This window comes from Notolabrus celidotus, chromosome 9 (assembly GCF_009762535.1).
Source record: "Notolabrus celidotus isolate fNotCel1 chromosome 9, fNotCel1.pri, whole genome shotgun sequence".
NCBI classification, from domain to species: domain Eukaryota; kingdom Metazoa; phylum Chordata; class Actinopteri; order Labriformes; family Labridae; genus Notolabrus; species Notolabrus celidotus.
Genome location: NC_048280.1, coordinates 36648186 through 36676062, shown reverse-complemented (window position 1 = coordinate 36676062; position 27877 = coordinate 36648186). Strand labels below are relative to the sequence as shown.

General features: G+C 43.7%; 1 protein-coding gene across 4 annotated transcripts; it reads right to left on the bottom strand.

Moving 5' to 3' along the window:
* Positions 1-345: 345 nt before the first annotated feature.
* On the bottom strand, positions 346-26579 carry zfr (zinc finger RNA binding protein). Of its 4 annotated transcripts, none has more exons than XM_034691295.1 (20): positions 26447-26579; positions 26216-26297; positions 20805-21087; positions 18887-19022; positions 18522-18740; positions 17937-18172; positions 17405-17608; positions 13903-14215; positions 13476-13669; positions 13273-13392; positions 11886-12031; positions 11652-11802; positions 11334-11548; positions 11057-11207; positions 9884-10025; positions 6853-6950; positions 5924-6019; positions 4501-4612; positions 3176-3273; positions 346-1739 (listed from the first exon to the last, which is right to left on the bottom strand). In XM_034691295.1, exons 1-20 carry the CDS (start codon positions 26481-26483, stop codon positions 1557-1559), a joined length of 3216 nt encoding a protein of 1071 aa, XP_034547186.1. In that variant the 5' UTR covers positions 26484-26579; the 3' UTR covers positions 346-1556. The 4 variants fall into 4 exon arrangements, 2 of the variants coding, with proteins under 2 accessions (XP_034547186.1, XP_034547187.1); XM_034691296.1 differs by having other exon boundaries at positions 18522-18728; XR_004632359.1 differs by lacking the exon at positions 6853-6950.
* Between the last annotated feature and the right edge of the window lie 1298 nt (positions 26580-27877).

Sequence of the window (27877 nt, the reverse complement as noted above, 5' to 3'; positions counted from 1 at the left end):
GGATTGATGGATTGATGGATTATATGTATCATCTGATTACCGTTCAATAACCTGTGGCTACCTCCCGTATATGTTACTGTGACAGCTGCTGAGGGTGCAGCCATGAGTCAACACTGTTGGCTAAAATCAATGACTGTTGATGCTAAGTTCATAATTTAGCATAGGGTGGTCTAGACCTGTTCCGTTTGTAGAAGAGTGTTAAGTAACGTTTGTTGTGATTTGGTGCTATACAAATAAAGATTGATTGATTGAACTTTGTACTTCATCTTCTTCTTGACCCTGAAACTCCATCCAACTGTGAGCATGAGAAAGCGAGCAGAGGAAAACAGACTCAGGAGACGGAGGTTCTTAAATGTGGAAATGTTTTTATTCTGCTTCTACTGGAATATTGAAAGCAGAAAGCAGGGCACAGCAAGCATTCACAACAGGACCCACAACGAAAAGGCAGATACAGACCGGCCACGAATTAAAGGAGAAACCTGACACCTGGACCCCAACGTGATAAGAGGAGCTCCAGTTTTTCCATGAACTGGTGGATGCTAACTTGGGTTTACATTTGGTGGAGTGGTGCAGGGACACCAGGCTTCAGGTCCCACAGGAGAGTCTGCAGATAGGTGAGCTCAGATAAACGCTCATGTGATGATGAATTATCTGCATCAGAGCCCTCGTGCACGTGATAGTCTGACAGTCGAGGAACAGGACTCTGAATCTGACGGTCTGTGAGAGGTTTAGGTTCAGTCGATATTTAGTGACTGAAACATCAAATCTGAACCCTCACTGTGGCGTCACCTGCTGGTTTCCCCTTTAATTGATCCCCGTCTGTACCTCACCACCCCTCATGATATTGATCTTTTTTCCAGTATTAAACTTAATCTAGCACTTAACCAAGTGAACGGGCAAGCAGGCCGATAAAATTCCTCGCTAACCAGGAAAGCCATGACGTTACGTGGAGAACAGGGCAAACCAACGCGTCTGTTACTAAGATTATACAAATACTCATATGAAAACAAAGACGAAGCTACACGCAGGCCGACAGCCTCACTACTAAACAAAAGTCTAACCACAGTTAAAATTCTTCTGAATGTTTGTGTGATGCCTCAGAGGTCTTTTATCTTTAGTGGAGCCTAGCGTTGATACAGAACAAGACCACAGCGTCACACGTCACGTTGCATGAAGCACATTATTCATAATAAAAGAAAAAACAACACGGTCCACTTCGGGATGCAGCTCTACAGATGAACGAAGGCATCAACATTAATCTTTACTGTTCCACGATGCTGTTTTTGATCCTGTGAGGTCCGTCTTCCTCTAAAAACAACTTAAAATCAAAGGAGGAGCAGCAGCGGTGAGCAACACGTCAGGTCGGAGTGGAGCCCAGCCTTGAGGAGTCTAAAACTAAAACAGAACACAAGCTGGCATGTCTGTGGTTCATCTGGAGCTTAAAAAGGAGGAGAAAGAAACAGCATCACTGGAGCTCAGCCAGCACACAGAGACAGTGTTTACAACATGTTAGTATTTTTTTAGACTCAGATTAATTTAATTTAGTGAACACGAGCTTAGAAACTGTCATAATCCTTCTTGTCTTTTTTGCCCTCGCCCTCGAAGCTGTCCGTCCCGTCGCTGTTGTCACGGCGGCGCTTGCGGCTGTTGCGGACGTTGAAGCGGGGGTTGGTCTGCGGCAGGGGGTCCATGCCCAGGACTTTATGGATCTGACGGAACGCCAGCAGCCTCAGGGCAAACTGTACGGAGACACAGGGTGGACATTTCAGAGACGTGGAGTCACCTCTCCTCTTGGAAAACATCACAATCAGAGGGCTGCAAAGTGGATTCATCACACCCAGACTCCACCCAGACCCAGAAACAGAACCTGACCCCTCTATCACAGATCTCCAGGATCATGACCAGCACAGGGCTGCCTACCTCACAATTATCTCTCCTTTGGAATCATCTACCAGTCAGGGTCCGGGAGGCAGACACCCTCTCTACTTTTAAGAGTAGGCTTCAAACTTTCCTTTTTGATAAAGCTTATAGTTAGAGCTGGATCAGGCTTGGACCAGCTCTTAGTTATGCTGCTATAGGCTTAGACTGACACACTGGGATCCTGTCTTTCCCTCTCTCCTCTCTCTGCCTGTCTCTTACTTTAAGTCTCCCTGTCCCATTAAAGTTACTAACCATAGACCTTTCTGGAGTCCCTGAGCTCCCTTGTCTCGTAGGTTCCTCTGAGCTGCCGTAGACGTCCTCCTGCTGTGGACGTTCCAGACTCCAGCTGATACAGACGTGCTGGACTCCAGCGGCAACAGCTACTACTACTCATCTCATCACTATCACTGCTCCCTCTCTCTATTATTCTCCTCTATCCCTCTTTCCAGACCCAACTCGGTCTCAGCAGATGTGTGTCTAACATGAGTCTGGTTCTGCTCGAGGTTTCTGCCTGTTAAAGGAAGTTTTTCCTCTCTGCTGTAACTAGCTAAATACTGTGAGGTGCAATGCTCATGGTGGATTAAGGTGGGGTCAGACTGAGTCTTATCCTGTCTTGGTGTTGGGTCTCTGTTCATAATTTGACACAGAGTGGTCTAGACCTGCTCTGTTTGTAAAAGAGTCTTGAGATAATGTTTGTTGTGATTTGGCGCTATACAAATAAAGATTGATGATTGATTGATTACCTGTCCAGGGTGTACCCTGCCTGAAGCCTGAAGCCAGCTGGGATAGGCTCCAGCCGCCCATGACCCCCAATGGGATAAGTGGTCAAGATAATGGATGGATGGATGGATGATTATATGTATCATCTGATTACCGTTCAATAACCTTTGGCTTCCCGTATATGTTACTGTGACAGCTGCCGAGGGTGCAGCCATGAGTCAACACTGTCGGCTAAAATCAATGACTGTTGATGCTAAGTTCCCTCATCTTCTTTGTTTTTCATGCTGTGAGCAGATATAACATTGATTTCTGAAGCTGAGTGAGACATCTTGCATCCTTACTATCTCTGCTGAGAGCTGTGCGACCTCATAATGTCTTAAAACTTCTAAAAGTCCTGCAGCCGTTCTCCAAAAAGACAGAGCCGGCTGTACTATGACCTTTCTTATCACGTGAGCAGCGTGTGCAGACCTCTAACCTGGCTCCATGAAACCCTCAGCTGAGAGTGTGTGTGTGTGTCACTTTGAAGAGTGTGTACCTGGGCACTTGAGGTAATGTCCTCTCTCTGCTGCTCTCTCATGGGTATCAGAGTATCCACCGGCTTCTTTTCACAGGGATCCATCAACCCCGGTCCACCTGTTGGAAACAAATCATTCAGCATGAGAAGTTAGTTGATGTCATCATGTCTCCTCTGGATCAATGAGACGTCTGAGAAGAAAAGGAAAGTGTGGGTCACAGCTCTCTGAGTGCTGCTACGTGACTCCAGATGATGTCCAGTTATTATCATCAAAGCATTTTATACAGAGTTATTATCCACGAGTGTCTGCAGCTCTGTGTGTCAGAACACAGAGACAGTCTGTGAACTAAACTCACTAAACTAAGTGAGGCTTCCACAAAAACTGCTCCCCCTGGTGGCTGGCTGCAGTACATGTCAAAAACTGTGTCTCCTCCATTCATTTGAATGTGGCTGCAGTCAAACTTTAAAAAATAAATACAAGTGGTAGGAATGTTTCTCTCATCGGTATGCTGTGGTGGTATGTAGTTATTATTTGACTGTTTTGAGTTCAAGGCCTCTTTTTTCTGAAAAGTTTCTTCTTCGTTAGTTATTAGAGGTTAAAAAACGGGGTTTTACATCCTGGTTTACTTTGATTGACAGCTGCCGTAGAGAGAAACTCTGTAGGACCTTGGGACGGTACGCTGTAGGGCGGAGCTTGTTACTGTGGAAACACACAAATTCCCTACCAGACTCTAGCTGCAGAAAATGTACAAAATGTCAGCGTTCTGGAACAGGATATTTTGGCTTCAAAACCGTACAATGGGGAAAGGCGGAGCGGCGCTGTCCATTATACATACAGTCTATGGTTGAGACACAGATAGGCTACACCATGTGAGATTATTTGCTTGAAGTGTTTTAGGAAGTTGAGTTAACCTTTACAGGTGTTAACATTACACCCACTTATAAATCTGTCTGTCTTAATCAAATGTTTGGTGCCTGTGATGATTACTGTGCATGTTTACATTTAGAAGTCATGTGACAGACTCCACATTCACACAGTGTTCAGTTATCTGTGTTAAAATAAGGGACTGTGTTACACTGATCAGGTAAGAGTTTGTTTTAGATTTGATGTCATGATCAATATATCATTCAGTCCTATTTGCAACCAGCAAACAAGAAAACTCCACAGACACAAACATGACGATAGAGGTAGAGGTTGATATCGTCTGAAGAGTGAGATCACTGCAGAGAGAACAAAGATCCTCTAAATCAAGCTCACGATGATAAGCCGGAAACGTTTCCTCTGGTTCAGCAGAAGAGAAGGAACATAAAACAGAAAGAATGGTGTCATAAATAAAGAGTCTTACCAGGGAGTAAAATTCCAGATGAAATACATTCAAAGACCCGTCTGAGTGCGTCACCCGGGCTGAGGGGGGCAGATGCACTACTGATGGCCTTCTCTACCAGCAGCTCCATGGCCTGAACACAGGGGAACAGAAAGGTGGGTTCAATGTGGGGAAGGAGCCCTGAAAGGTCAGGCCAGATGGTTCCTCCCATCAGATGATACAGACTGAGGACCCTGCTAATGTAGAGCTCTGAAGTTTGAGACGTGTTCTTAGTGTGAAACAATGAGTCCCTCTGATCTCATCCCCTAATGTTACAGTTAGGAGTTAGGGGTGTAACGATTCATCTACTACATCAATGCATCCATTTATATTCCTATGATCCGACTACATCGATCTGTGCTCGGCAAGTTGGCCTTCCAGACAACATATATGGATCTAACATCGTTTTAAAGGTAATAAATTGATTGTATCCTTACTAGGAAATAACACATTGGATTTAAGCACAGCAGACTTTATATGGATGTGGTTTTTTTTACACTTTTAATGATAAAGACGTTAAACGTTACTCAATTCAGGCTGCCTGTCTGTGACGTCATCACCACGCGCCAGCAGACAACAAGACATAGCATGACGTATGGCAGAGGAGAAGCCAGAGAACAAGAAATGATCAAGCCACCATTGCAGTCCAGCGTGTGGAAACACTTTGGCTTTTACAAAGACGGAGATGTTTCTAAATAAGTCGCTCTCTGTTTGTAGGATATGTAAAGTTCAAGTAAAGTTACCACCGCAACACGTCAAATCTATCCAACCATCTACTAAGGCGCCATGGGGTTTCACACAACGCCGACTGTCCAGGCACCTGCTGCAGCGTTCATCAAGGTAACATCAGCTCTGCAGAAGCCTCAGGCCTCTCCAGCATGTTTAGTCAGAGACTAGGACAAAACTCGGCTCAGGACAAAACATCACAACAACAACAGGACTCTAGGACTGTCCAGTATCAAGGGATTTATTTCACAGTCACACTGGTGGAATTTTTTGGTTAAAAAGTTACTGAATTGATTTCAAGTCACTGAATCGTTTCAGATCGTATCGTTCTAAATGAACCAATATCGTCCTTTAATTGTATCGCCAACCAGGAATCATGATATGAATCAAATCATTAAGAAGAATCATTACACCCCTAGATACAGTAATGACTGTGTCTGCAAAGGTCCTACTTCAATACCTGAGAAGGACTCGAGCTCTGGTGTCTTCCACATGTGTAAATAAAGACTCTGCTGTTGGGTTCATGTGACTAAAGTATTCCCTGATGTCTTTAAAGTTGCTCTGTTGCAAAAGGGCTTGGCAGTGTGGTCCTGAACACTTTACACCATCAGACTGTGATTGTGATTGGTTGAGGATGAGGATGGGAGGGCTGAGTGGCTCTGTTAGCATGGTCACTTACCCATCCTGGGAAGGGAGACCAGGTGGGGACTCTCTGACAGAGGTCTCTCAGGATGCGGATGATGATCACACAGGATTGAAGTCCGTTGGCTCTAGCCTTTTGATGCAATAGAGTTAGGTTTACACAGTAACACACAAGTGACAGGAGATGGACCAAACAGGTGAATCAGTTCTGCCACAGAGGTCCAAACACTACTGTGCATAATGGAAGCTTGAGTATGCTTTGAGGTGCAAATGAGCCACAAGAGTTTGCAATCAGCTGCCATTCCCAGTAGTCTTGTACCTCACAGTTAGTAAGGGAGTTCAAAGTTTGCAAGATGCACAAGAAATGAGCACTTTTCTTGCCATCTTCTAAACCCTGACCCCAGGTTTCTTCAGGTTTCTGACCAACAGGTACTTAAGAGTACAAGAGTCCACCTGAGAGGAGAGTATAGGGACTGAAAGAGCCAAAGAAATCTGCTTTACTTTACCTGTGCTTGTGCTCAGAGAGCAGAACCACAGGAAACTACCCAGATGTTCTTTTTTCTCTCAATCCCCATTCTACTAAATATATAGAATAAAACAATACAAACATGGAAGCACTTCTTGATGGCACACCTCTGTGCAAGTTATTGTGCAGCCTTATGGAATCACATGTGACTACGATACTTGGACAATTGAAAAGGGAATACAAGGATGCCAGGTATTTTGTTAAGACAAGCTTTTTCAGGTGAGAGCTTCAAATACAATTAGGTTTATATTGCTTACATGATCAGATCCTTGTTGTTATGTTTGGCATCCTTGAATATATATTTTGTATCTTCAAATAGTAATAGTTTTCCTCATTATTATAAAATGAAAACCAAATGTGTAAAACACAAATAAATGAATAAACAAATAAAGAATGCATCTCATAAGGCTACAATAAGAAAGTAAAATGATGTTCCGAACCTGGAACCACTTAGCGTGGCGCAGAGCAGCCAGAGCGTCAAGGCATTTTTGCCTGTCCAAGACGTCCGCTGGGTCTTTCACCATACCCGAGGTTACATCTAAAAATGGATTTCAAGTGTCAAAATGGAGATGAGGAACGGGTGTTTGACCAGGTCAGCAAGGCTGGCAGAGAACAAACACATTGCCACACATACCAAAGGTTTTATGTTCCAGGACAACCTGCACTGGGTTGTGTTATTTTGTGATTTCTGGAAAGGTTACTGACATCAAAGAACTGACTACACAAACCTACACATAGTCAAAGTGATGGATAGATACAGATCAGCAGTGTATGTTAAGTCATTATATTCTGTAAGAGCAGTGTGAATTTACTGACTCAACAATGAACACAGTTAGACTGATGTGTCTGTATTTAAATGTGTTGGTCTCACAGATATCTTGAAGCCGATGCCATTTTATCAGGTGATTGTGTTGTAAAGCTTCCCTCTGCCTTCTTTGGGAGCATGGGAGCACTTCTTTTTTTTCTCAATCTCAAAGACAGAGGAGGAGTTTCCACAATGAATATATTCAAGTCCAGTTCAGACCAAAGAGTTGCAATAAAGGAACTTTAGACTACCTACAGTGCGCTCGTTGTCAATGACGCCTTTTAAAAATATGCGTACTTCTATGCATTCTGATGCAGACATATATCATCAGGGAGCTGTGAGCTGAGATACCACTCAGTGTTAGCTCAGTGTTGGTTGTTGAAGAGGTTTCTACCTGCACATAACAAAAAGACACGTTGGTTTAAACCAGTGAATTGAATAAACAAGTGTTTCTTTTTATTCTTTAGGAGGAGCCTGGGGGCTGCTGCTTACATTAGCTTAGCTTCTTTGTCTCATGACTTTCAGATGCATGCTTAGATGAAATAGAGGCTAAATAGATCTAAACTTTTGTTGATGCTCCAGATAGAAAGGAGCCAGTTGAAATATTTTTTATGTATGGTTTACAAGCTTAGAGCTTCAGACTGACTGTTTTTTTGTCACCTCATATGTTCAGATTATACATGAAAATGTAAAATCTGGATTGAAGTCTGAGAAGGGTTCAGGTCTCTGTCTGTAGTCTGAGTAGTATCCACCAATCAGGTGTCAGCAGGAAAAACTGAAAAGACAGAATCCCGGAATTCTCTCTGATGTCAGAATTCTTAGAACAAATGGAACATTCCATGAAGAAGGTCAGAGCTAAAAAACATCAGTGTCTCTAATCCTCTTTCATAGACCTCCATTCAACAAACAAACATTGTATACATAGTTTTCTTCTCCTCTTGAGGACAGACCTGACAAAGCTTGTCTTTTGTCTTTAGACTAATCTGCATCATGATGTTGTTATTTCAGCAAACTGAAGACCTGTTCATTACAAGAACATCACAAGAACATCAGTTTCTGTCTCAGGATGGGTTTTGTTCTTGTTGTAAATCTTTGGTCTGAACTTGTTCTGGTTAAAGTTGGTGTAGAGAGAAAGAAAGGGTGTACATCTTCAAAAAATGACCTGATAAAATGTGGCATGGCAGTAGTAGGTGTGGCAAAGTTTTTGGGATGTGAGAAAACCTTGGTCAAAAATCCTTCCGAAGCTGTCGGGCCCTTCTTAACCTCTGATGGGAAACAGTTTTTTATTTCTCTTTTTGCTTAAAGAAGTCAAGGGGTCTGTGTTCTGGACCGGTAAATATCACTACAGATATAAAGAGGAGGAAGCAATGGGTGCTGAAGAAGAGAAAAAAACATGAGAACTACCAGCAAACAAAAGGGGTTAGGATATCACTGCATGCATACCTAACATCAGCAGGTTGGAATAAGACCCCAACAATCCAGAGGCTGTACTCAGGTCCAACCAAAGATTCCTCTGTCACAGCTTTCTTACCTGAGCACTTAACAATACTCCCCTAAGAGTAGTTCAAGATAATCAGCTTTTAAAAGAATAGTTTGTTTTCATATTTTCAATTAACTCAAAACAAAAAATGGTCCTCATCTTTCTATTTTCAGCGAAATCAAAAGACAAAAACTTTCATTTTTTGCTGATCTGAAGTTTTTCTCCTCGAGGGCCCGATTCAGAGTCTTGTGTGTGTAAAGGAACATCAAAATCAACTCAGGGGAGCACTTTAGGAACAGGGGACTTCAGCATGGTGAACTGTTCACCAGTACACAGAAGGAAGATTTGTTTCCTGTGAGATATCACATCTAATTTTCTGCCAAATCTTGTTTTGAGAGAAGCTTTCAAACAAGTTTGCACACTTGATGCCAGATTTCAGCTTGAGGAACAGAGCTGTGTCCTGTTGACTGAGATTTTATTTCTTCTACACTCTTTTTTTTGTCTCCTCATTTCAGGAAAGCTTGGAGAGAATATCCAGTAATGCATGTCTCCTGTTGATTCTGGCTGATAATAAAATGGAAACAGAATCTCCTGGAACACAGGAAACAAAATAGAATCTCACCTGGGAATAACTAGACTTAACACAATGCAAACACTGATCATGCTTTGTTTAAAGGATAAAGATAGCATTTGAGAGGAAGGAGTTACAGAGCAAAAAGCCTAAGAGCAGAACTGCTGGCACTTTCCTCGTTCTTCTTTTTTGATCAAGTGATGTACCTCAAAAAGAGGAGGATGGGTATGTGTCTCATCTCAAATCGATTAAAGATTATCCAGATGTGCCGTTTCATTAAAATGCATACTTCTTTCTAAGGTTTGTCACAGAGTAACGTCTGCAGGTCAAACACTCTGCACAACAAACCCTACAGGAAAGACCACAACTAAAGTCCTGATGAGCTTGCACTCCTTCATTGCTCCGTCATTTCTGATTTCTGAAATGAATCATAAATGGAGAGCAAGTTTCCAGGATGATCGGATTCAAAGCCCAACAGAACGATGTTTGTGGAGTGCCAGCAGGACGCTGCTCTTCAGGGGTTCAACCAACATATCGAAACTGATTTCATAGAGAGAGAGAGCAGAAAGGCAAGAAAAGAAGTGCACAGGAAAGGGCTGTGAGGGGATCTCCAACCTCCGTCCCGGCCGGTCTCCTCTCTGATGATGGGCGAGGTCAGCGTGATCGTCACTTGCATCTTTGGCTCGGTGGGGGAAGTTAGAATGATGGCCGCCTCCTGGGTGGAACCCTTCACCTCATATTTATCTGGTGTTACGACCTGGAGGAGACAGCAAAGAGGTCGACGTGCTTCACATACTCTGTAGGTTCACGGTGAATACTTCTTCTTTTGGTCCCTTAGGAGCAGATAATGAAGTCTAAATTCAGCAGCTACCTGCACAGGAGTGTAGTTTAAGAGGAGTGGCCAAAGTCAGCGCCAAATTTAAAGCCAATATCAGGAAAGAATACAGAAACTAAATTATAATATTTCCAGTTTGGATTTTTAACATTTTTAGATGCTAAATGTTCTGTGCACAAAACTCAACATTTAACATCTGCATGATGTAACAGTCAGCGTTTTATAGCCGGAGGAACTTTACCCCTGTTTTTATTAAGATTTCAAAATATCCTCATCAGATATTTAATGATCGTCTAAAGACGTTTATGAGGGATGCATCCGACTGAGAATCTCCAGTTAACAGGGTCGCTGTTTAAACCAAAACACCGGTGGTGTAGTGCATTTACTTTTTTTTTTTCTCCATACGTCACTGGCCTGATTTGCAGAATCTTCCCGGTACTTTAGCCTGCGGTCGAAATGCAGACAACAATGGGGGCACAGGAACCTTTTAGTTCAGGGGAAAGTAGATCTGGGGCTAAAAGACCCCGGAACTCTTGGTTAGATTTCATTATCTGCTCCTAAAGGTATGCACCTTTAGGAGCAGATAATGAAATCTGAATTCAGCGGCCACTTTCACAAGTATTGAGTGTAGTTTAAGAGGAATGGCCCAATGGCACCAAATTTAAACCCAATATCAGGAAAGAATATAGCAACTAAATTATAATATTTCCAGTTTGTATTTTTACCATTTTTAGATTCTAAATGTTCTGTGCATAAAACCCAATATTTAACATCTACATGGTGTAACAAGGTTAATTTGGATCTGAGCTCCAAACACTGCAAAGCAAACAGTGAAGCAGGACTTTGAGGCTTCAGATTACACTAAAATCTGCAGGGTGGGTCCACAGCACTGATTAGGTAACAAGTGTCTGAGGGGGAACTGAACTGTGGAGTGTATGATGTAAAGACAGTACTGTTAGCTGTTTGGGGAGGTGCTCCACGATGCGGGTCAGGAGGCTCTTGGTGGGTTTCTCAGAGCACAGCAGCACCAGGTTTACATTCTTGTCCCCACGAAGCAGCAAACCTTTGGCCAGGACTCCGACCCTCATCACCCCCTTCAGAGCCCTGAGACGTCACAGGAGGAAGAGAAGAAACACACAATACAATGTCATTCATCAGAAAATAAAAAACTGCTGTGTGCACATTTTTTAGGGAGTGAATGTGAAAAAGATAAAAAGAGACTCCACCCACATTTCAGATTTGTCTTTAGCAGGCTCCTTCTTCTCTTTGTCCTCCTCTTTGCCCCCCTTGTCCTGGTCTGTGATTATGTCTGAGACCAGTTTGAGGGCTCGTTCCGTGATGGACACGATCTTCTGGATGGACTGGAGCTCGTCTTCAGAGGGATAGATCGCAGCATGTTTGGTCATGACGTATCGGTCATCGGAGGAATCGGGTCGACGTGGAGGCTGGAACACAGAAAGGACCCATCAGATGTTACTGAAGCACTAAAAGAAATCAGTATCACTACACAGACTGTCCACAATGCATGATGCCAATCACAAAACCCACCACAGGACCCTGAGGCTGCAGACCAGGCATGCCAGGCCGGACTCCCAGTAGACCAGGAGGGCCCTGAGGATACCCTCCATCTGGGCGGCGGCGATCGTCCCAGTGGTGCTCCTCCTCCATACGCCTCCAGTACATGTCCTCCTCATAACGCCTGAGCAGAAGAGGAGGTTAGCTTCACGTATCACAGACGGAGAAGAACTGAACCTCCTGCTTCACAAGAAGAAACCAGCTTACCGCATCTCCATCCTCCAGCGCTCCTCCTCCTCTCTTCTTCTCCAGTACTCCTCTTTCTGCATCTGCTTTCTCATCTTCTCTTCCTGAATCTTCCTCGCTCGGATGCTCGGTTTGACCTCCACCTGCAGATCTGGGTTCACTTTTTTCTACAAAGCAAAACATTGTGGATGAGAAACATTTTGTAGAGATACAGAGGGCTTCTATGTGACTACTTGATTGATCTCGAAAGGTGCTTTTCGACCAGAGGGACTTTACCCCGGAACTACGTGTGTTTCAACCGGTGGACCCAGGGTCTAAATTTAGTTCAGGGGTAGTTAATCTCCGCCCTGAAAAGCCCCTGCTAGGGGGGGTAGTACTTCTCAAAGGTCCCGGGACTTTCGGGGGGCAGGGCCTGCAATGCTGAACGTGTCTGATTGGTAGATTAACCACAGTGTTTTTATTCCGCCCTCCGTCCACAATAACATCACACACATCTGTGATTCACTTGATTTCTCTTTCTTTCATTAGTTTTTATTTGTTCTATCTTTTTTGTATGTGTGTGTACTTTTCAAAAGAAGAAGCTGTGATTCTCTTGATTTAGCAGCTTGTAACAGTAGTCATCTCTCAGCCCACCGTGAATGCGTCTCTCCCGGTGTTACAGTTTTAAAAGTGACCCTGTAAACTGGAGACCTTCAGCTGAACGTGTCAGTGTTTGTGGAGTTTACACAGCTGTTGAAACACAGAGGGAGTTCCTGGGAATGCAAACTAGTTTAGTTTTTATTAAGATTTCAAAATATCCTCATCAGATATTTAATGATCGTCTAAAGACGTTTATGAGGGATGCATCCGGCTGAAAGTCTCCAGTTAACAGGGTCGCTGTTTGAACAAAAACACCGGTCCATCTCTGCCACGGCTTTTTGAGTTCAAAAGGATTTTAAAGCCGTGTTGAAACGTCTTTGCTACTCGCGCTTATCTCCTCTCACGTGTTGATTCAGTGAATCCATCTGTGATGAAATATAGCACCATCTAAAACAGACCAGCTGAGTCTCTTCATGCTAACAGGCTAACTGTTGTGTTGCTCATAATGATGCCTGCCTGTCCGTCTGCTTCTATGGTGTCATCAGTGAGGAATGTCCTTCCTCTTTGTGTTACTGCCCTCTACTGGTCTGGTGGTGTAGTGCATTTACTTTTTTTCTCTCCATATGTCACTGGCCTGATTTGCACAATCTACCCGGGACTTCAGCCCACGGTCGAAACGCAGACAACAATGGGGGCACAGGAACCTTTTAGTTCAGGGGAAAGTAGTTCTGGGGGCTAAAAGACCCTGGAACTCTTGGTCGAAATGCACCTTTTCAAAAAGACTTGTGATGAATGCAGCAGGTAACCATGTACAGACGCAAACACTCACTTTGTACTGTAGGCGATGTCTTCTCCCCTTCAGGTGCATTTCCTTTGCATTGGGGTCGTTGAAACTACATTCACACAGCTTGCAGTGGAAGCGGATTACTTTGCCTTCATCATTTCGGACCTAGAGATAAGTTTCACATGTTAAACTCCAGATCAAGTAAGCGCACGTTAGCTCTGGTGATTGCAGTGATCCGTCAAACTCACCTCTTCAACGTAGTCGTGACCAACAGGTTGGACGTCGCTCTGCAGAGCAGCGAGGGCCGACGTGGAGAGAGAATCTGAGGTATCAGACTTTGAGTCCTGGAGACCTGAAGAGGGCACCGCAGGTTTAGAAGACTCTACTTTGGCCTCCGCTCTGCTCTCGTCCATCTTCACTGTGGTCTGTAGCTTATTTCCTCCTGCAGTTTAGAAACATTGATCACTCACCAAGTGTATACTTACGTTCTCTCTCAATCACCTCAGACTGCCGGGGGAACCGGCGCACTGACACACTGGGATCCTATCTCACCCCCTTCCCCCCAGCCCCCTCAATAAGGTTCAATAAGGCCACATTTAACTTAACGACCTCACAGCTTGGTGTGTACATAAGACCTGCTGCTCAGGTGTTCACCACCAACTCATTGGTACTCACCAACAAAGTTGATCTTGGGTGTGCTGATTTTCTTCCCAGCAGAGGCGGAGCTCGCAGCAGACAAGCCGCTGGCTAACGGGTTCTTGACTCCTCCCACCCCACTGCTGACGATGTTGACGGGTTTCAAGCAGGGGGCGTTCGAGTTGGAGGCGGAGGAGGCGGAGCCACACAGAGAGCTGGAGGTGCTGGAACTGTTCAGGGGAGCCGTGGTGGTCTTACTGGGGGCGGCTGTGGTGGAGGACGACGTCTGAGTGACCATGCTGGGCTCAGTGGAGGGGATGGGCTTTCCAAGTTTGGTGTGAAGCTTCACCACCTGCAGAGGACGAGTGAGAGTACAGACACAACGGGACAGGTGAGGGTGGAGTTTCACGGATCACATTACAAACAGGATAAAGTTTAACGTCACTGTTACTGCTTTCTAAACACAGGAAACATCATGCACGCTGTGTGTTGGAGTCTCATCCTGCCTCATCAAGATTGTGTTTCCAGAACCAACCGCCCACTACTCATTATCACTTCATTACTGTCTGCTTCATCCTCTCCTCCTGTGATCTTTTGGCGCATGTGTGGGTTTTCTCAGATAAATACGGCGCTAGATTTCCCCGTCAGTTTGACTCACCGCGTCACTACTTAACTGGATGTCAGACAGCAGGGAAAAGGATGTAGAAATGTGCTAACCGCTCTTAAAACTGAAAAGAGAACAAGTTGTCTGAGCTCTGAGAGTGGCTGAGACCAGAGGAAAGATGGAGCACTCAAGTCTGCAGAGAGAGTTTGACTCACCTGTGATGGTGGACTTAACGTGGCACGGAGTCCTACGTGATCGTTACTGCTCGTTATAAAAGAGAGGGAAACGCTCCTACGTGTTATAAAGGAGGACGATGTATGAGAATAGGGATACCGAATTCGGTACTTTTATAGGTACCGACCGAATTCCGTCGGTACTACCGAGTACCGATTGACGCAAAATCTAACGGTACCATGTTTCGGTACCTCACGACCTTGTGACTATGAGGGAGGGGAAGAGAAGAGTAGGCGATACTTTCCATACTACCATACTTTCCCCCTGTAATAAAATTCGAGACTGATCGGGTGGACGTCTCTGCTCTCTGCATCTGCGCGCCAAACGGAGCCTGCAGCTCAGACTTGCTGTGAGTGCGCACGCCCATCAGTTGCAGGCTCCGTTTGGCGCTCCCGCGCAGATGCAGAGAGCAGAGGGGAGGATTAAGTTGAGACGGACTCTCTGGCTCCGACTACCTGCCCTGTCTATAACCGTTCCTGTGTGCGTGAATGCCGAACAAGTTGTGTGTCCTGTTATTATAAAGAGACGGAGAACTGACTTGTTCCAGTCCGCAGAGGTTCACGTGTGTTCATTGATAAACTCCAGAAAGAGCAATTAGACGCCACGAGCACGTGTCAGCTAATATATCTAATCACCTATATAATCCTGTTTCTGTTCATTTCATGTTAAATGAAATAAATATGTTAAATTTAAAAAAATTGCGATTTTATTATTAAACAAATCAACATTTATTACAACGTAAACACACAAAAGTACCGAAAATTGGTACCGTTGAGTACCGGTACCGTATCCCAGGTACCGGGTATCGGTACCGTATCGGTTCAAATGTGAAAGGTACCCATCCCTATATGAGACTTACAGTGGAGCTCACATGGCAGAGGTTTGACTGAGGACTACAGAGGAACTGATGCTGACTGAACAGATCCTGCTTTAGTTACTGACGTGACGGTGAATATGACCACCTGTTACAGGTACAGTCATAGAGGTTACCATTAACACATTTAAAGTTTGAACATATGAACAGTTTACAGACACCAGCTGGTTGAGTTTGTTCATTTAAATGTATTTCATTTATAAATGTGTCATTTTTAATAATGTAATTTTAACAATAACAGTTGTCGTAAAGCAAAAAGCAGTTGTAACGTAACATAACATATTGTATCGTATTGTATCACAGCGTATCGTATCATATCGTAACGTATTGTATCGCAATGTATCATGTCGTATTGTATCGTATTGTAACGTATATCGTATGGTATCGTATCATAACATATTGTATCATAACGTATTGTATCGTATCGTAACGTATATCGTAACGTATTGTATTGTATTGTATTGTATTGTAACGTATCGTAACGTATCGTAACGTTTGGTATTGTATCATAACGTATTGTATCGTATCATAACATATTGTATCGTAACGTATTGTATCATATCGTATTGTATTGTAACGGATTGTATCGTATTGTATTGTAACATAACGTATCGTATTTTATCGTAACGTATCATATTGTATCTTGACGTGTCGTATCGTATTGTATCATAATGTATCGTATTGTATCGTAACATATAGTATCGTAATGTATTACATTTTAACTTATTGTATCCTATTGTGTCGTGAGTCACTACATAATCATGAATATCACATTATGATGTGAAACTTTAGATCAGGAGGACAAACATTATAACTCTTCATGGGGGATTTCACTTTTACGGCAGGCTGCACATGGACCAGCACCCTGAGCAGTTGGGGGTTTGGTGCCTTGCTCAGGGGTACCTCAGCAGTACCTAACTAGTGACTTTGCACCTCTACAACCACCAACCCAACTTCCTCACTTAAGTCCACAACAAGACTTTAACTGGTGACCGTCTGGTTTCCAAGCCGAGTCCCTGCAGACCGAGCTCCTGATTCAAAGAGTCATTGTGTTCATGTTGATGACCCAAAGATCCATTTAAACACCAAACTACACAAATGTGAACACGACCCAGAGGAAGCCATTGTAGGAGCCATGTACAGTATGATGAATCATAAAGACCTGATATGCATAACATAATGATTTAAAGATTTCTTTGTTAAAGTCAAAAAACCTGAAACCTGCAGGAAACAAGAGAAGCTGGTGAAGCAGCCCACACTGGGACTGATTTCAAACTGTCGTCTGATCTGTTTGTGGCTCAGCTGGTTCATCCTCTGTGGACACTGACTGATTAAGATGTGTCACAGGAGTCTCTAACACGTCCTTTTTGCGCTTGGATTTGTAGAATTCAAATGTTACGGTCTTCATGTTATGGTTCTGTGTTTCTTTTTAAAGCTGCAGTGTTGTTTCACCTTCCATACATGAAGAATAAACATACAGAGCTGCAGCACACATCGTTTCTGTGGATGCTCCAGTTTCTAACTGAAGAGGTTTTTTTCACTAAGCTGTCAGTAGGAGTGAACATGAATGGATGTCTTTAATCCTACGTGAGCTGATTTAGGCTGCAGCCCCCACAGTATAGAATAAGAGATTATGTATATTTGATGCTAAGGGGCTGGGTGAAGGCTTTGCCAATAAGCAATGTTGGAAATAAGAGCTAAGACCAGCATCAGTGGAAAACCAATCCCTACTTGAACTGAATGTTGTGACTGAGATCTTTATAAGAGAATTGAGGACAAACTGTATCTCTGACTCACATGAAGACAGAGAGAGCAGCTCATATCCTTACCTTCTGGTGTTTGGCTCCTCGGATATGTGCAGCGTAGGCGTCAGCACCGGTGCAGGACACGTCACAGAGTTCACAGCGGAGCTGATTCTGAGCATTTCGAGCCAGAACTCCTCCACTGCTCCCGCTGCTGGTGCTGCTCTGAGAAACTTTAAGAGCCGCCTCCTTCTTCTTGTGCTTCTGACCCTCCAGATGTTCCTTATAAGTCTGATGGATTCAGTGGACACAGACGGAGAGACACAAGTTACACTGACAGCACACGTTCATGTCAAGACTTCTCTACGACATCATGATGAGAAAACTGTGCAGGCATATAATACCACTGATTACTTCAAGAGACTAAAATCACTCCTGTAGGACCTCTTCTTCCTGCTTTGTATCTGACACGACTTAAAGACAGATTACTAAAGCAACAATATAAAAAAGGAAACGATCAAATGAAGAGTTTTTTTATTGTCACAAGTCTTCGGTTTAAAAATGATGCTGAACATGAGTGTTTTAGGATGAGTGTCACTGTGTGCCGTGTCAAGCTCACCTGAGGGCCGGCACAGCTGATCTTGCAGACGTCACAGTAGTGGATCTGAGGGGGTTTGGGTGGCTGTTTGGGTCGGAGCTGTTTACTCTGGAAGGGGGGTTTCTTTGTGAACGTGTTCCCGGTCCACGCCGCTGTCGCTGCTACAGCGGCCACCGCCTGTTTCTGCTGCTGCTGCTGCTGGTAGTAGCTGGAGGCCGCAGAGTAAACTGCTGCCTCGTAGCCCGAGTACGACGTTCCTGGAGAGGAGGAAAATAAAAACACAGCTTAGAATCTGCGGCGTTTTAAAAGCTTGAGTTTAAAATCTTAACCCTGGTCTTTGTATCAGTTTAGCTTGTTGCTAATGCTACCATTTGGTTTAAGGTTTACAATTCATTCAGAATGAAACATGAAAAGGTGCACTACATTTCACTGCATCGATACAAAGTGTGTCGTGTTTAATTTGTTGGACAAAACAGAAGACCTGATCTCTATTCTTATTTTCCGCTGGCACCACCACAACAAGATTTGATTTGATCCAATGTTTAGCATTACAACATATTTGATCTGCATTTGTCCAGAGATATAAGTCTCAATCTCAGATCTTACCCGAGTATGTGACCGCGTTGGTGCTGTATGTGGGGCTCTGGGAGTAAGACGGGACCACAGACGCAGCAGCCGCCACAGGCTGGACCGTGGAGGTCACCGGGTAGATGGAGAAGGTGGAGGAGGCCGGGCTGGGAGCAGCTGGCTTTATCACCGTCACCTGTCGAGACTGCTGGCTTTGTGTGTATGATGTGACACCCTGACTGTAGCCTGGTTTAGGGGCTAGAAACACATGAAGAAATCAGGTCTCACAACAGTGCTATGAAAATGAGAAGTGATCACGGCTGGAGAAGCTTTTCAACCTGATTGTGTGAACACCAGAGTCTCTCAAACGCCATAAAGACCATAATAAGATGCAGTGTATTCACCTGGCTGGTAGTAGGACTCTGCCACACTGGGTTGCGGTGCAGCAGCGACAGCAGCTGTGGCGACGGGCTGCTGGTAGTACTGTTTACTGTCGTACGCCACAGCAGGAGCTGTGGAGCGGACATACGAGTACGTGTCCTGAGAGGAAGAGGAAGAAGAGGAAGAGTCAAAGTGAGCCTCAGATTGTAAAACAACAGAGACATAAGAAAACACTTTAGATAAAGGCCAGATAGAACAATGTCTGAAACCAAAAGTCAGCGCTCTTTGACTCACTTAGTTTTGCACGTTTCTACCAGAATTTAAATCTGATCTTTAAATCGATGTCCTCTCACTGTGAGGGGGGTGAATTTTTTTCTAACGCTGCAATTTTGAAGATATTGAGATTACTAGTCTTCCAATGAGAGGCACAGCTGACTGTGGGAACACTGCAGCTGTTGGCTAGGAGGCTCAAACTCCGCCTCTTTACGTCACACTGGCTCGACAGAAGCAATATGGCTGCCGCTGATGATTGGCTTCAAAACAGCTCTTCAGAAACAGATGGGTGACATCACGGACACTACGTCCATATTTTATACAGTCTATGGTTTAAACATTAAAATAACATCTTCAGATAACACTGTCGTATATGGGACGCTGTTTGTAAAGTCGTGCACACTGAAAATAACATTGACAATTCTCCACATTAAGATCCAAAACCTCATAAAAACCTAATGCTAATTTTTTAAAGTCACTTTTTTAATCACCTTTAGTGGAATAATTGAGATGTTCTTCACATCTAATTTTGCTGAGAAAAATATACTAAGTTAAAATCACTGTTAAATCCAAATGCTAAATATAAATATAAATGTTTAATATTAATATAAATATTAAATGTTAGATATAATTTTTTTATTTTAAATATAAATGTTAAAAATAAATACAAATATTAAATATAAATGTTAAATATAAATATAAATGCTAAATGTTACATCTAAATGTTAAATCTAATTGTTGTTTGTTAAATCTAAATGTTAAATCTAAATGTTAAATATAAATATAAATGTTAAATGCTAAATATAAATGTTAGAAATATAAATGTTTTATATAAATATAAATGTTAAATCTAAATGCTAAATATAAATATAAATTTCAAATGATAAATATAAATGTTATATATAAATCAAAATGTAAAATATAAATGTTAAATGCCAACTCAAAATGTTAAATATAAATATAAATGTTATATAAATATAAATATTAAATGTTCTCTGCGATCCTGAAAATTTAGATAATTTTTAAATTCACACTGCCGCCTAGCAGAAGTACCAAAATAAAAAACTTCATTAAGCGATACAGATATCCTAACCATAGTCTGTCAGTACTGACTCCTGCAGGTTATAGCTGGACTGAACACTGTAAAAATGCTGGATAGACAGTTTTGGAGTCCAGTAAGATATTTCATAACGCTCAGAGACAGAACTGACCCAGTCTATGAAGCTTCTATTTGGTATTTCCGCGGCAGTGTGAATTTACATTTTAGCTAAATATTTAGGATCGCAGAGTAACATTTATATTTATATTTAACACTTATTTAGCCCTTATATTTAATATTTAGATTTATATATATTACATTTATATTTAGTATTTGGATTTAACATTTAGATTTATATCAAGCATTTGGATTTAACAATAATTTTAACCTAATATATTTTTCACAATTAAATTAAATGTGAAGGAGGTAACATGTTGCTCTAAATGTGATTAAAAAAAGTGACTTTTAAAAATTCACTCTACATTTTTATGACGTTTATGGAGAATTGTTGCTATTATTTTCAGTGTGCACAACTTTACAAGCAGTGCTCCATAGCTGTTCAAGCTGAGAAACAAACACGCTAACCTCTGCTAACTACTAAGAGCTTCATCCCTTCAGTGTGAGCGTACCTGGTAGTTCTGTGAGGTGACCGGTGGAGGCGGTGGAGGGACTTCAGGCTGCCGCTGAGCGTAGCCGTAGTCGGTGGCGGCGTGCGTCGGCTGGTATCCTCCATAAGCAGCAGCAGTAGCAGCAGCTGCCACAGCAACAGGCGCGGGCCTTGCCACCGCTACAGTGGCCGCTGTGGGAGCGTAGGCCGCAGCCACGGTGTGAGCCGCCACCGGGGCCTGATGCACGGTGTAACTGGCCACTGTGGTGGGGTGAGTGTACGCTACCCCAGCTGCTGGCTGCTGACTGAAACACAAACACAGGACAACAGGTGAGGATGTGGTTCCTCATAGATCTCACCTGGCACTCAGGTGGAGTCATGTGTTTATACTTTCCCTTCACTCTCTGCTCCCTGTGCACATGCTCTACAGAGACCCACGATAACACAGCTTTTTGTCTTCCTCCAATGGAAGCATTACTGAAGGCTTAAAGCCTCCTCTTTCTAACAGAGCGGTTCACATGCTGCTCTTTGAACCTTTCAGACTCAGCTGCTTTGTGCTGATGTCATTCAGCACCATGTTGGATTGGACTGCGTGAATTCGCTCATCTTTAACACTTCAACTCCTTAACACACGTGGAGGCCTTAATGACATGAAACTTGTGAACAGTAGTTTTTTGGTTTTGCTTTTTAAGGTTGTTCTCTACTCAAAGCATGATCCTTTTTTTTTTTGCCCTTACACAGGACTTCCACCAGATCCGTGTCCGGTCCGTCTCTGATCTGCTCCGGCTCCAAGCTCTCTCGTCCGTCAACACCCACCGGTTGTGTTTTCAGAACGCAGCACGGAGCAGGACCTCCGGACAGCTGGAGTCATGTGACCGAGGTTTTCCCCGATAATCCCTGAATCAATGATCCTCCTCCTCCTCTCCTCATCCATGCTGTCTTTCTGGTCCTCTGAAAACCTCTGACCTGTTGACTCCAGGCCTGGCTCCGCTCATCATAACTTTGGTTTGTTGTTGTAGTTAAGTGAAACACGATCTGGTGATAACACAGAGTGTTTGATTCTGAACTGATCATAGATTCAGTTGTGGATAGAGAAGGAAGGTCATGAATAAATTAAGAACCACGCTGCTGCAGCATCCTTCATTCATCACTATGCATAGTGTCACTGCAGTGTTTCTATGTCCACATTATGATACAGTGCTCACATCAATGCAGTCTCCCCCCCCTCTCTATCATCTCAACAGGAGTCCGATCTGTGGATACTACCTCAGGGCCAACTTCACCTGAGCCGTGACTGATGTGAGAGCTGCACCACTGGTGACATTTCTTTTCAGTTTGTTGGTTTTATTGTGAATTTGTACGTCCTACGACTGAGTACGGTATCTTTTTACTCATTCAACTCACTCCATGTTAATGATCGTGAACTGGTGGGACTGTCATTACGTTCACCACCTGCCTCCTAATCCAACGTGTGCACGGGTCAGAGTTTGCTCCAGGGTTCAGTTTGTGTTTGTAGATCATAATCTCAGAGTGGAGTTCTACGCCCCCTTCGGGCCCCGTTTCATGTGTCAGTAATGTTAGTTAATGAAACCCCTGGTCTTCCTCTCCTGTTTTGTTTTCCCACCTGCTCGAGCCTGTGGAAGAGCCACGTCATGACATGACTTCTACGTGACCGCTTTTCCCTGGTCGATCCCTCCAGTTTGTTCTGGATCTCCTGCAAGGACCAAACCGCAAGGAGGCAGCTTGTTTCCTCGACAGACCACTGCTTACACAGGACTTCCACCAGATCTGTGTCCGGTCTGTCTTTAATCCATTGTGGTCCTGCTCTGTGACGGACCGGAGACGGACCGGACACGTGTCTGGTGGCATTTGTCCGTTAGCCTTAGAATTTATTAGCTCTGTCTTTGTTATTTCGCTGCAGGAAAATGGCGGAAATTCGTCTGGTTTGTCTTTTAGGCCACGGCAACCCGCCCCTCACCCCTCGCCTCTGACGAAAGCAGTTCACGGTTCTAGACAGGCAAAGAGTTGGTGCTGCTCTGGAACCTGTTTTCCAGGCTGGTAGCCGGTTCTCTCGCAGTTGAAACACAATGAACTGGTCCTCAATTGAGCACCAGCCCTGAAACTGCCTCGTGGAAACGGGGTATTAGAGGAAACTGAAGCTAACCTGTCCTTTTACATCCTTACCCACATGAAGAAAACCACCTGACACTCTGAATCCTGTCCCTTTATTACACTTTTATAAGAAGTAAAAAACAACAGACCGTTCTGACTGGCCTTCACACTGTACCAGAGTTTAAACAGGACCTGCAACATGTCACTGCAACACAAACGCTGTAAGACTGTCATGTTTAAATCCACCTGCATGTTGGAGGTAGACGTTGGAGTCCTGTCTTCAAACTCCACCGTACCATTTGATTTCTCTAAAAGCTGTTCCCTCTCCAGCTCGCTGTGACTCACTGAAGCACACCAGATGAACAGAAGCTTTCACATGTTTGGCTGAGGGGTTAGAAACCAGACTGAATAGGAGAAAGTGGGTGGATGGATAAAAGGCTCTGAATGTAACCTGTGGGGGGAAGGAAACCTCTATCATGTGTGCACTAAAACCAAAATGTGTGTCTTTCCTGATGGTACTGCAAAATCCATGACATGACACAACGTTACACCACCCATCACGAGTCCATGTAGGGCTCACCTCCCCATCTAAATCACAGGGGGACATTTTTAAGACAGAGAAACGCATTCAGCAGGAAACACTGCGCTGAGATATATCAGAGCTTTTCATTCAGGAGTCAGTATCAGCGTCACCTCCACACCTGACAGACCTAAACACCTGATCAGGGAGGCTCTGACATGCCGGACATCAAATATGAACCTCAGAAAGGTTGACCGGGAAGATACAGGGAAGACTAGAGAGGAGACGTCAGAGGAGAGGAAATGTACAGAGACTCCCGAAGGGCTGTAAATGCACGATGTACAATGCTGTCTAGAGGACCAATCACAGGGCTTATGGTCCGCGTCGTTTCGACTCATAGTTACATTGTGGAGGTGGGGCAAGTCAGGCTATGTGTGAAGCTTCTGCTTTGGGAATGTGTTACACAGACCTACTGTGTTGATTTGACGCAGATCTATAAACCACCTTTACCCAGGACTTCAACCAGATCCTCTCCGAGGAAGTCTTGTGTATCTGATCCGGAGGACTCCGACCTGCCGGATCAGAGAAGCAGCCGGAACGCAACGGAGCGGATCCAGTGGAAGTTAACACATTGACTAGAATAGAAACATATCAGATCCGATGCGGTGCCGGATCAGAGACAGACCGGACACGTATATGGTGGAAATTGAAAAAACCTCATGTCTCATCTTTGCCTACCCTGCTGGTCTGTAGGCAATACAGGGCTAAAGCACGCATTCTGATATTCAGCTGTTTGGATATCACATGGTCTGACAATAACCATATAATACACTTTACCATTTCTCTCAAACAGCCTTAATGAGAGTCTAAACACAGACAGGGGAAGGCCGTCAGAGCACCTAGAGTACCCAGCACACAGGAGGAGGTGCAGCTCACAGTGAACACACTGTATTTAATGTGACTCCATCACAGAGCTGGACAGGAACAGCAGCAGGTCTGTGCTCTCAGTGAACACTCTGTATCTAATGTGACTCCATCACAAAGCTGGACAGGAACAGCAGCAGGTCTGGGCTCTTAGTGAACACTCTGTATTTAATGTGACTCCATCACAGAGCTGGACAGGAACAGCAGCAGGTCTGTGCTCTCAGTGAACACTCTGTATCTAATGTGACTCCATCACAAAGCTGGACAGGAACAGCAGCAGGTCTGGGCTCTTAGTGAACACTCTGTATTTAATGTGACTCCATCACAGAGCTGGACAGGAACAGCAGCAGGTCTGGGCTCTTAGTGAACACTCTGTATCTAATGTGACTCCATCACAGAGCTGGGCAGGAACAGCAGCAGGTCTGGGCTCTCAGTGAACACTCTGTATTTAATGTGACTCCATCACAGAGCTGGGCAGGAACAGCAGCAGGTCTGGGCTCTCAGTGAACACTCTGTATCTAATGTGACTCCATCACAGAGCTGGACAGGAACAGCAGCAGGTCTGGGCTCTCAGTGAACACTCTGTATCTAATGTGACTCCATCACAGAGCTGGACAGGAACAGCAGCAGGTCTGGGCTCTCAGTGAACACTCTGTATTTAATGTGACTCCATCACAGAGCTGGACAGGAACAGCAGCAGGTCTGGGCTCTCAGTGAACACTCTGTATTTAATGTGACTCCATCACAGAGCTGGACAGGAACAGCAGCAGGTCTGGGCTCTCAGTGAACACTCTGTATCTAATGTGACTCCATCACAGAGCTGGACAGGAACAGCAGCAGGTCTGTGCTCTCAGTGAACACTCTGTATCTAATGTGACTCCATCACAAAGCTGGACAGGAACAGCAGCAGGTCTGGGCTCTTAGTGAACACTCTGTATTTAATGTGACTCCATCACAGAGCTGGACAGGAACAGCAGCAGGTCTGTGCTCTCAGTGAACACTCTGTATCTAATGTGACTCCATCACAAAGCTGGACAGGAACAGCAGCAGGTCTGGGCTCTTAGTGAACACTCTGTATTTAATGTGACTCCATCACAGAGCTGGACAGGAACAGCAGCAGGTCTGGGCTCTTAGTGAACACTCTGTATCTAATGTGACTCCATCACAGAGCTGGGCAGGAACAGCAGCAGGTCTGGGCTCTCAGTGAACACTCTGTATTTAATGTGACTCCATCACAGAGCTGGGCAGGAACAGCAGCAGGTCTGGGCTCTCAGTGAACACTCTGTATCTAATGTGACTCCATCACAGAGCTGGACAGGAACAGCAGCAGGTCTGGGCTCTCAGTGAACACTCTGTATCTAATGTGACTCCATCACAGAGCTGGACAGGAACAGCAGCAGGTCTGGGCTCTCAGTGAACACTCTGTATTTAATGTGACTCCATCACAGAGCTGGACAGGAACAGCAGCAGGTCTGGGCTCTCAGTGAACACTCTGTATCTAATGTGACTCCATCACAGAGCTGGACAGGAACAGCAGCAGTCATCAGGTTCTGGGGATTACTGGACATCCTCTCCGGCTTACCTGAGTCCATTCATCTGAACTCACCGGTTGTCTGTGTCGTGTGTTGTGTTTTCCTTGTTAAACGTTATTGAATGACTCCTGTATAATATAATGAATAGAACCAGTGAGCTGCTTCTTCTTACACGGTGTACTGTACAGTCATCCTCCCTGACACCTCACTGCAGCAGCGGAGGGATACCGCCCCCTCCCCCAGCTCAACAATGGCCGCTGCCGCACCGCCTCTAGACCCGCACCACATCACTAGAACCAAACAGCATACTGTAACACAAACGCACAGCTTTTCAGGCATCCTTACCTGTACTGGGCAGCAGCACCGTGGGTAAATCCAAAGTAGTTGCCGGTAGCCATCTTGGCCTCTTCACCGAGCCGGCCGGGCACTGCGGAGGAGGACACAGGAGGAGCTAACTGTTAGCATGAGGCTCCAAGGACTCACCTTCACCTCAATAACTCAACACTGCGTCACATTCAGTCATCACATGTTGTATTAATGACAGTAAGATACTGTCCTCTGTGTATTAATACTCACCATAGGTGAAGGAGACAACTGGACATATGGGAATCATTGGTTTGGTGTGTTCTATCGACGCCCGTACTGCAGACCAGTCTGCTGATATTTCATGTCGTTCCCGGAAAAGCTGCGTATGCGCATGCGCGGTTAGGATGTTTGTTTTCTTTACAACTCAAACCAAGAGAAACTGAAACATGTAATTGTTCTGCCAATTAAGCAAAATTGAATTGAAATTGAATTGAAAATTGAATAACAAGTAAACCAAAACATCATTCAAATAAGAGCACAGAAATACAAATAGTAATATCAGGTCAACAGGAACACTTACTTTATTTTTGTAGTTACTCAGTTTTTGTTTCCCCCCAATAAATAAATACCAATAATAAATACTGTAGATCGGGGTTCCCAAAGTGTGGGTTGGGAGTGGATCCCCTGGGGGTTCGTGAGATATCTTCCAGAGTGTTTTTTTTAAGTTATCTAAAAATATTTGTTATTATTATTTTTATTTTTTAACTTGTTTTCTTTTTGGTTGTACTGTTAATTAAGATTATTCCTTTATTATTATTATTATTGTGTCTGTATTTTTTGTAGTTATTCTTTCTTCTATTTGTTAGTTTTGTATTACTTATATATAATTTATTATCTTGTGATGAACAAAGAAATACTGAAAAAATGCAATAAAAAAGTTATCTAAAAATAGTAAATTTTACCCATCATAGTAAAAAATATCGACAAAAATAGTAGCTTAACTTGAAATAAAACCTTGAAAATAGAAAGTGTAATGAGTTTTCTGCCTGTCTTGTTTCCAGATGACTCCTAAGTTTAGGGTTAGTGAACAGTTCATTATCAAAAGCATCAGTAGCAGCAGGTTCATTCATAACAGCACAGGAAACAGACACATGCTCATATAGGTAGGGTCATTTTCTGCAGGCCAGCTAAATGAAGACACATTAAATCACTTTGAGGGACAGTAGGGGTCATGAGTCTTTGGCACCTATATTTTGGGGGTCACGGACTGAAAAGTTTGGGAACCCCTGCTGTAGATAAGATGAAATATTCTTTTATTCGTGCCGTAACGGGGAAATTTAAAGTGTTATAGCAGCAAAGTAGATGCAAAACAGTATAACGTAAACAAGAGAATATAAAATAGTAATTATTCAAAAATATTAACAATTAAAAAAGTAAATTTGTATATCTTACGAAAAATTTGTACAGAACTCAATAAGTAAAATGTACATAAATTTACAATAGTAGTGAGAAAACCAGTGGTACAGTGAGACATATTAAAAAAATAGGTATGAATTTGAGTAATCAAATGAAGCATGCAAGAGGAGTCAACTACCAGCAGTGGGGTACTCAGGCTGTTTAAGGGGCAGGGGCAAAAACCCAAAAAAGGGTTCTCCTCCTTTCAAATACCTGGAACTCACAGTTTAGGGTTAATATAAAAGT

What these genes read in the sequence shown, in the direction of transcription:
- zfr (XM_034691295.1), bottom strand. Translation starts at nt 26,483, where the DNA reads ATGATTCCCATATGTCCAGTTGTCTCCTTCACCTATG. An exon ending in GAGGAGCCAAACACCAGAAG is followed by an intron (nt 14,216 to 17,404) that starts GTAAGGATATGA and finishes CGTCCTCTGCAG; the next exon opens with GTGGTGAAGCTTCACACCAA. An exon ending in GGAGACCGGCCGGGACGGAG is followed by an intron (nt 6,951 to 9,883) that starts GTTGGAGATCCC and finishes ATCCATTTTTAG; the next exon opens with ATGTAACCTCGGGTATGGTG.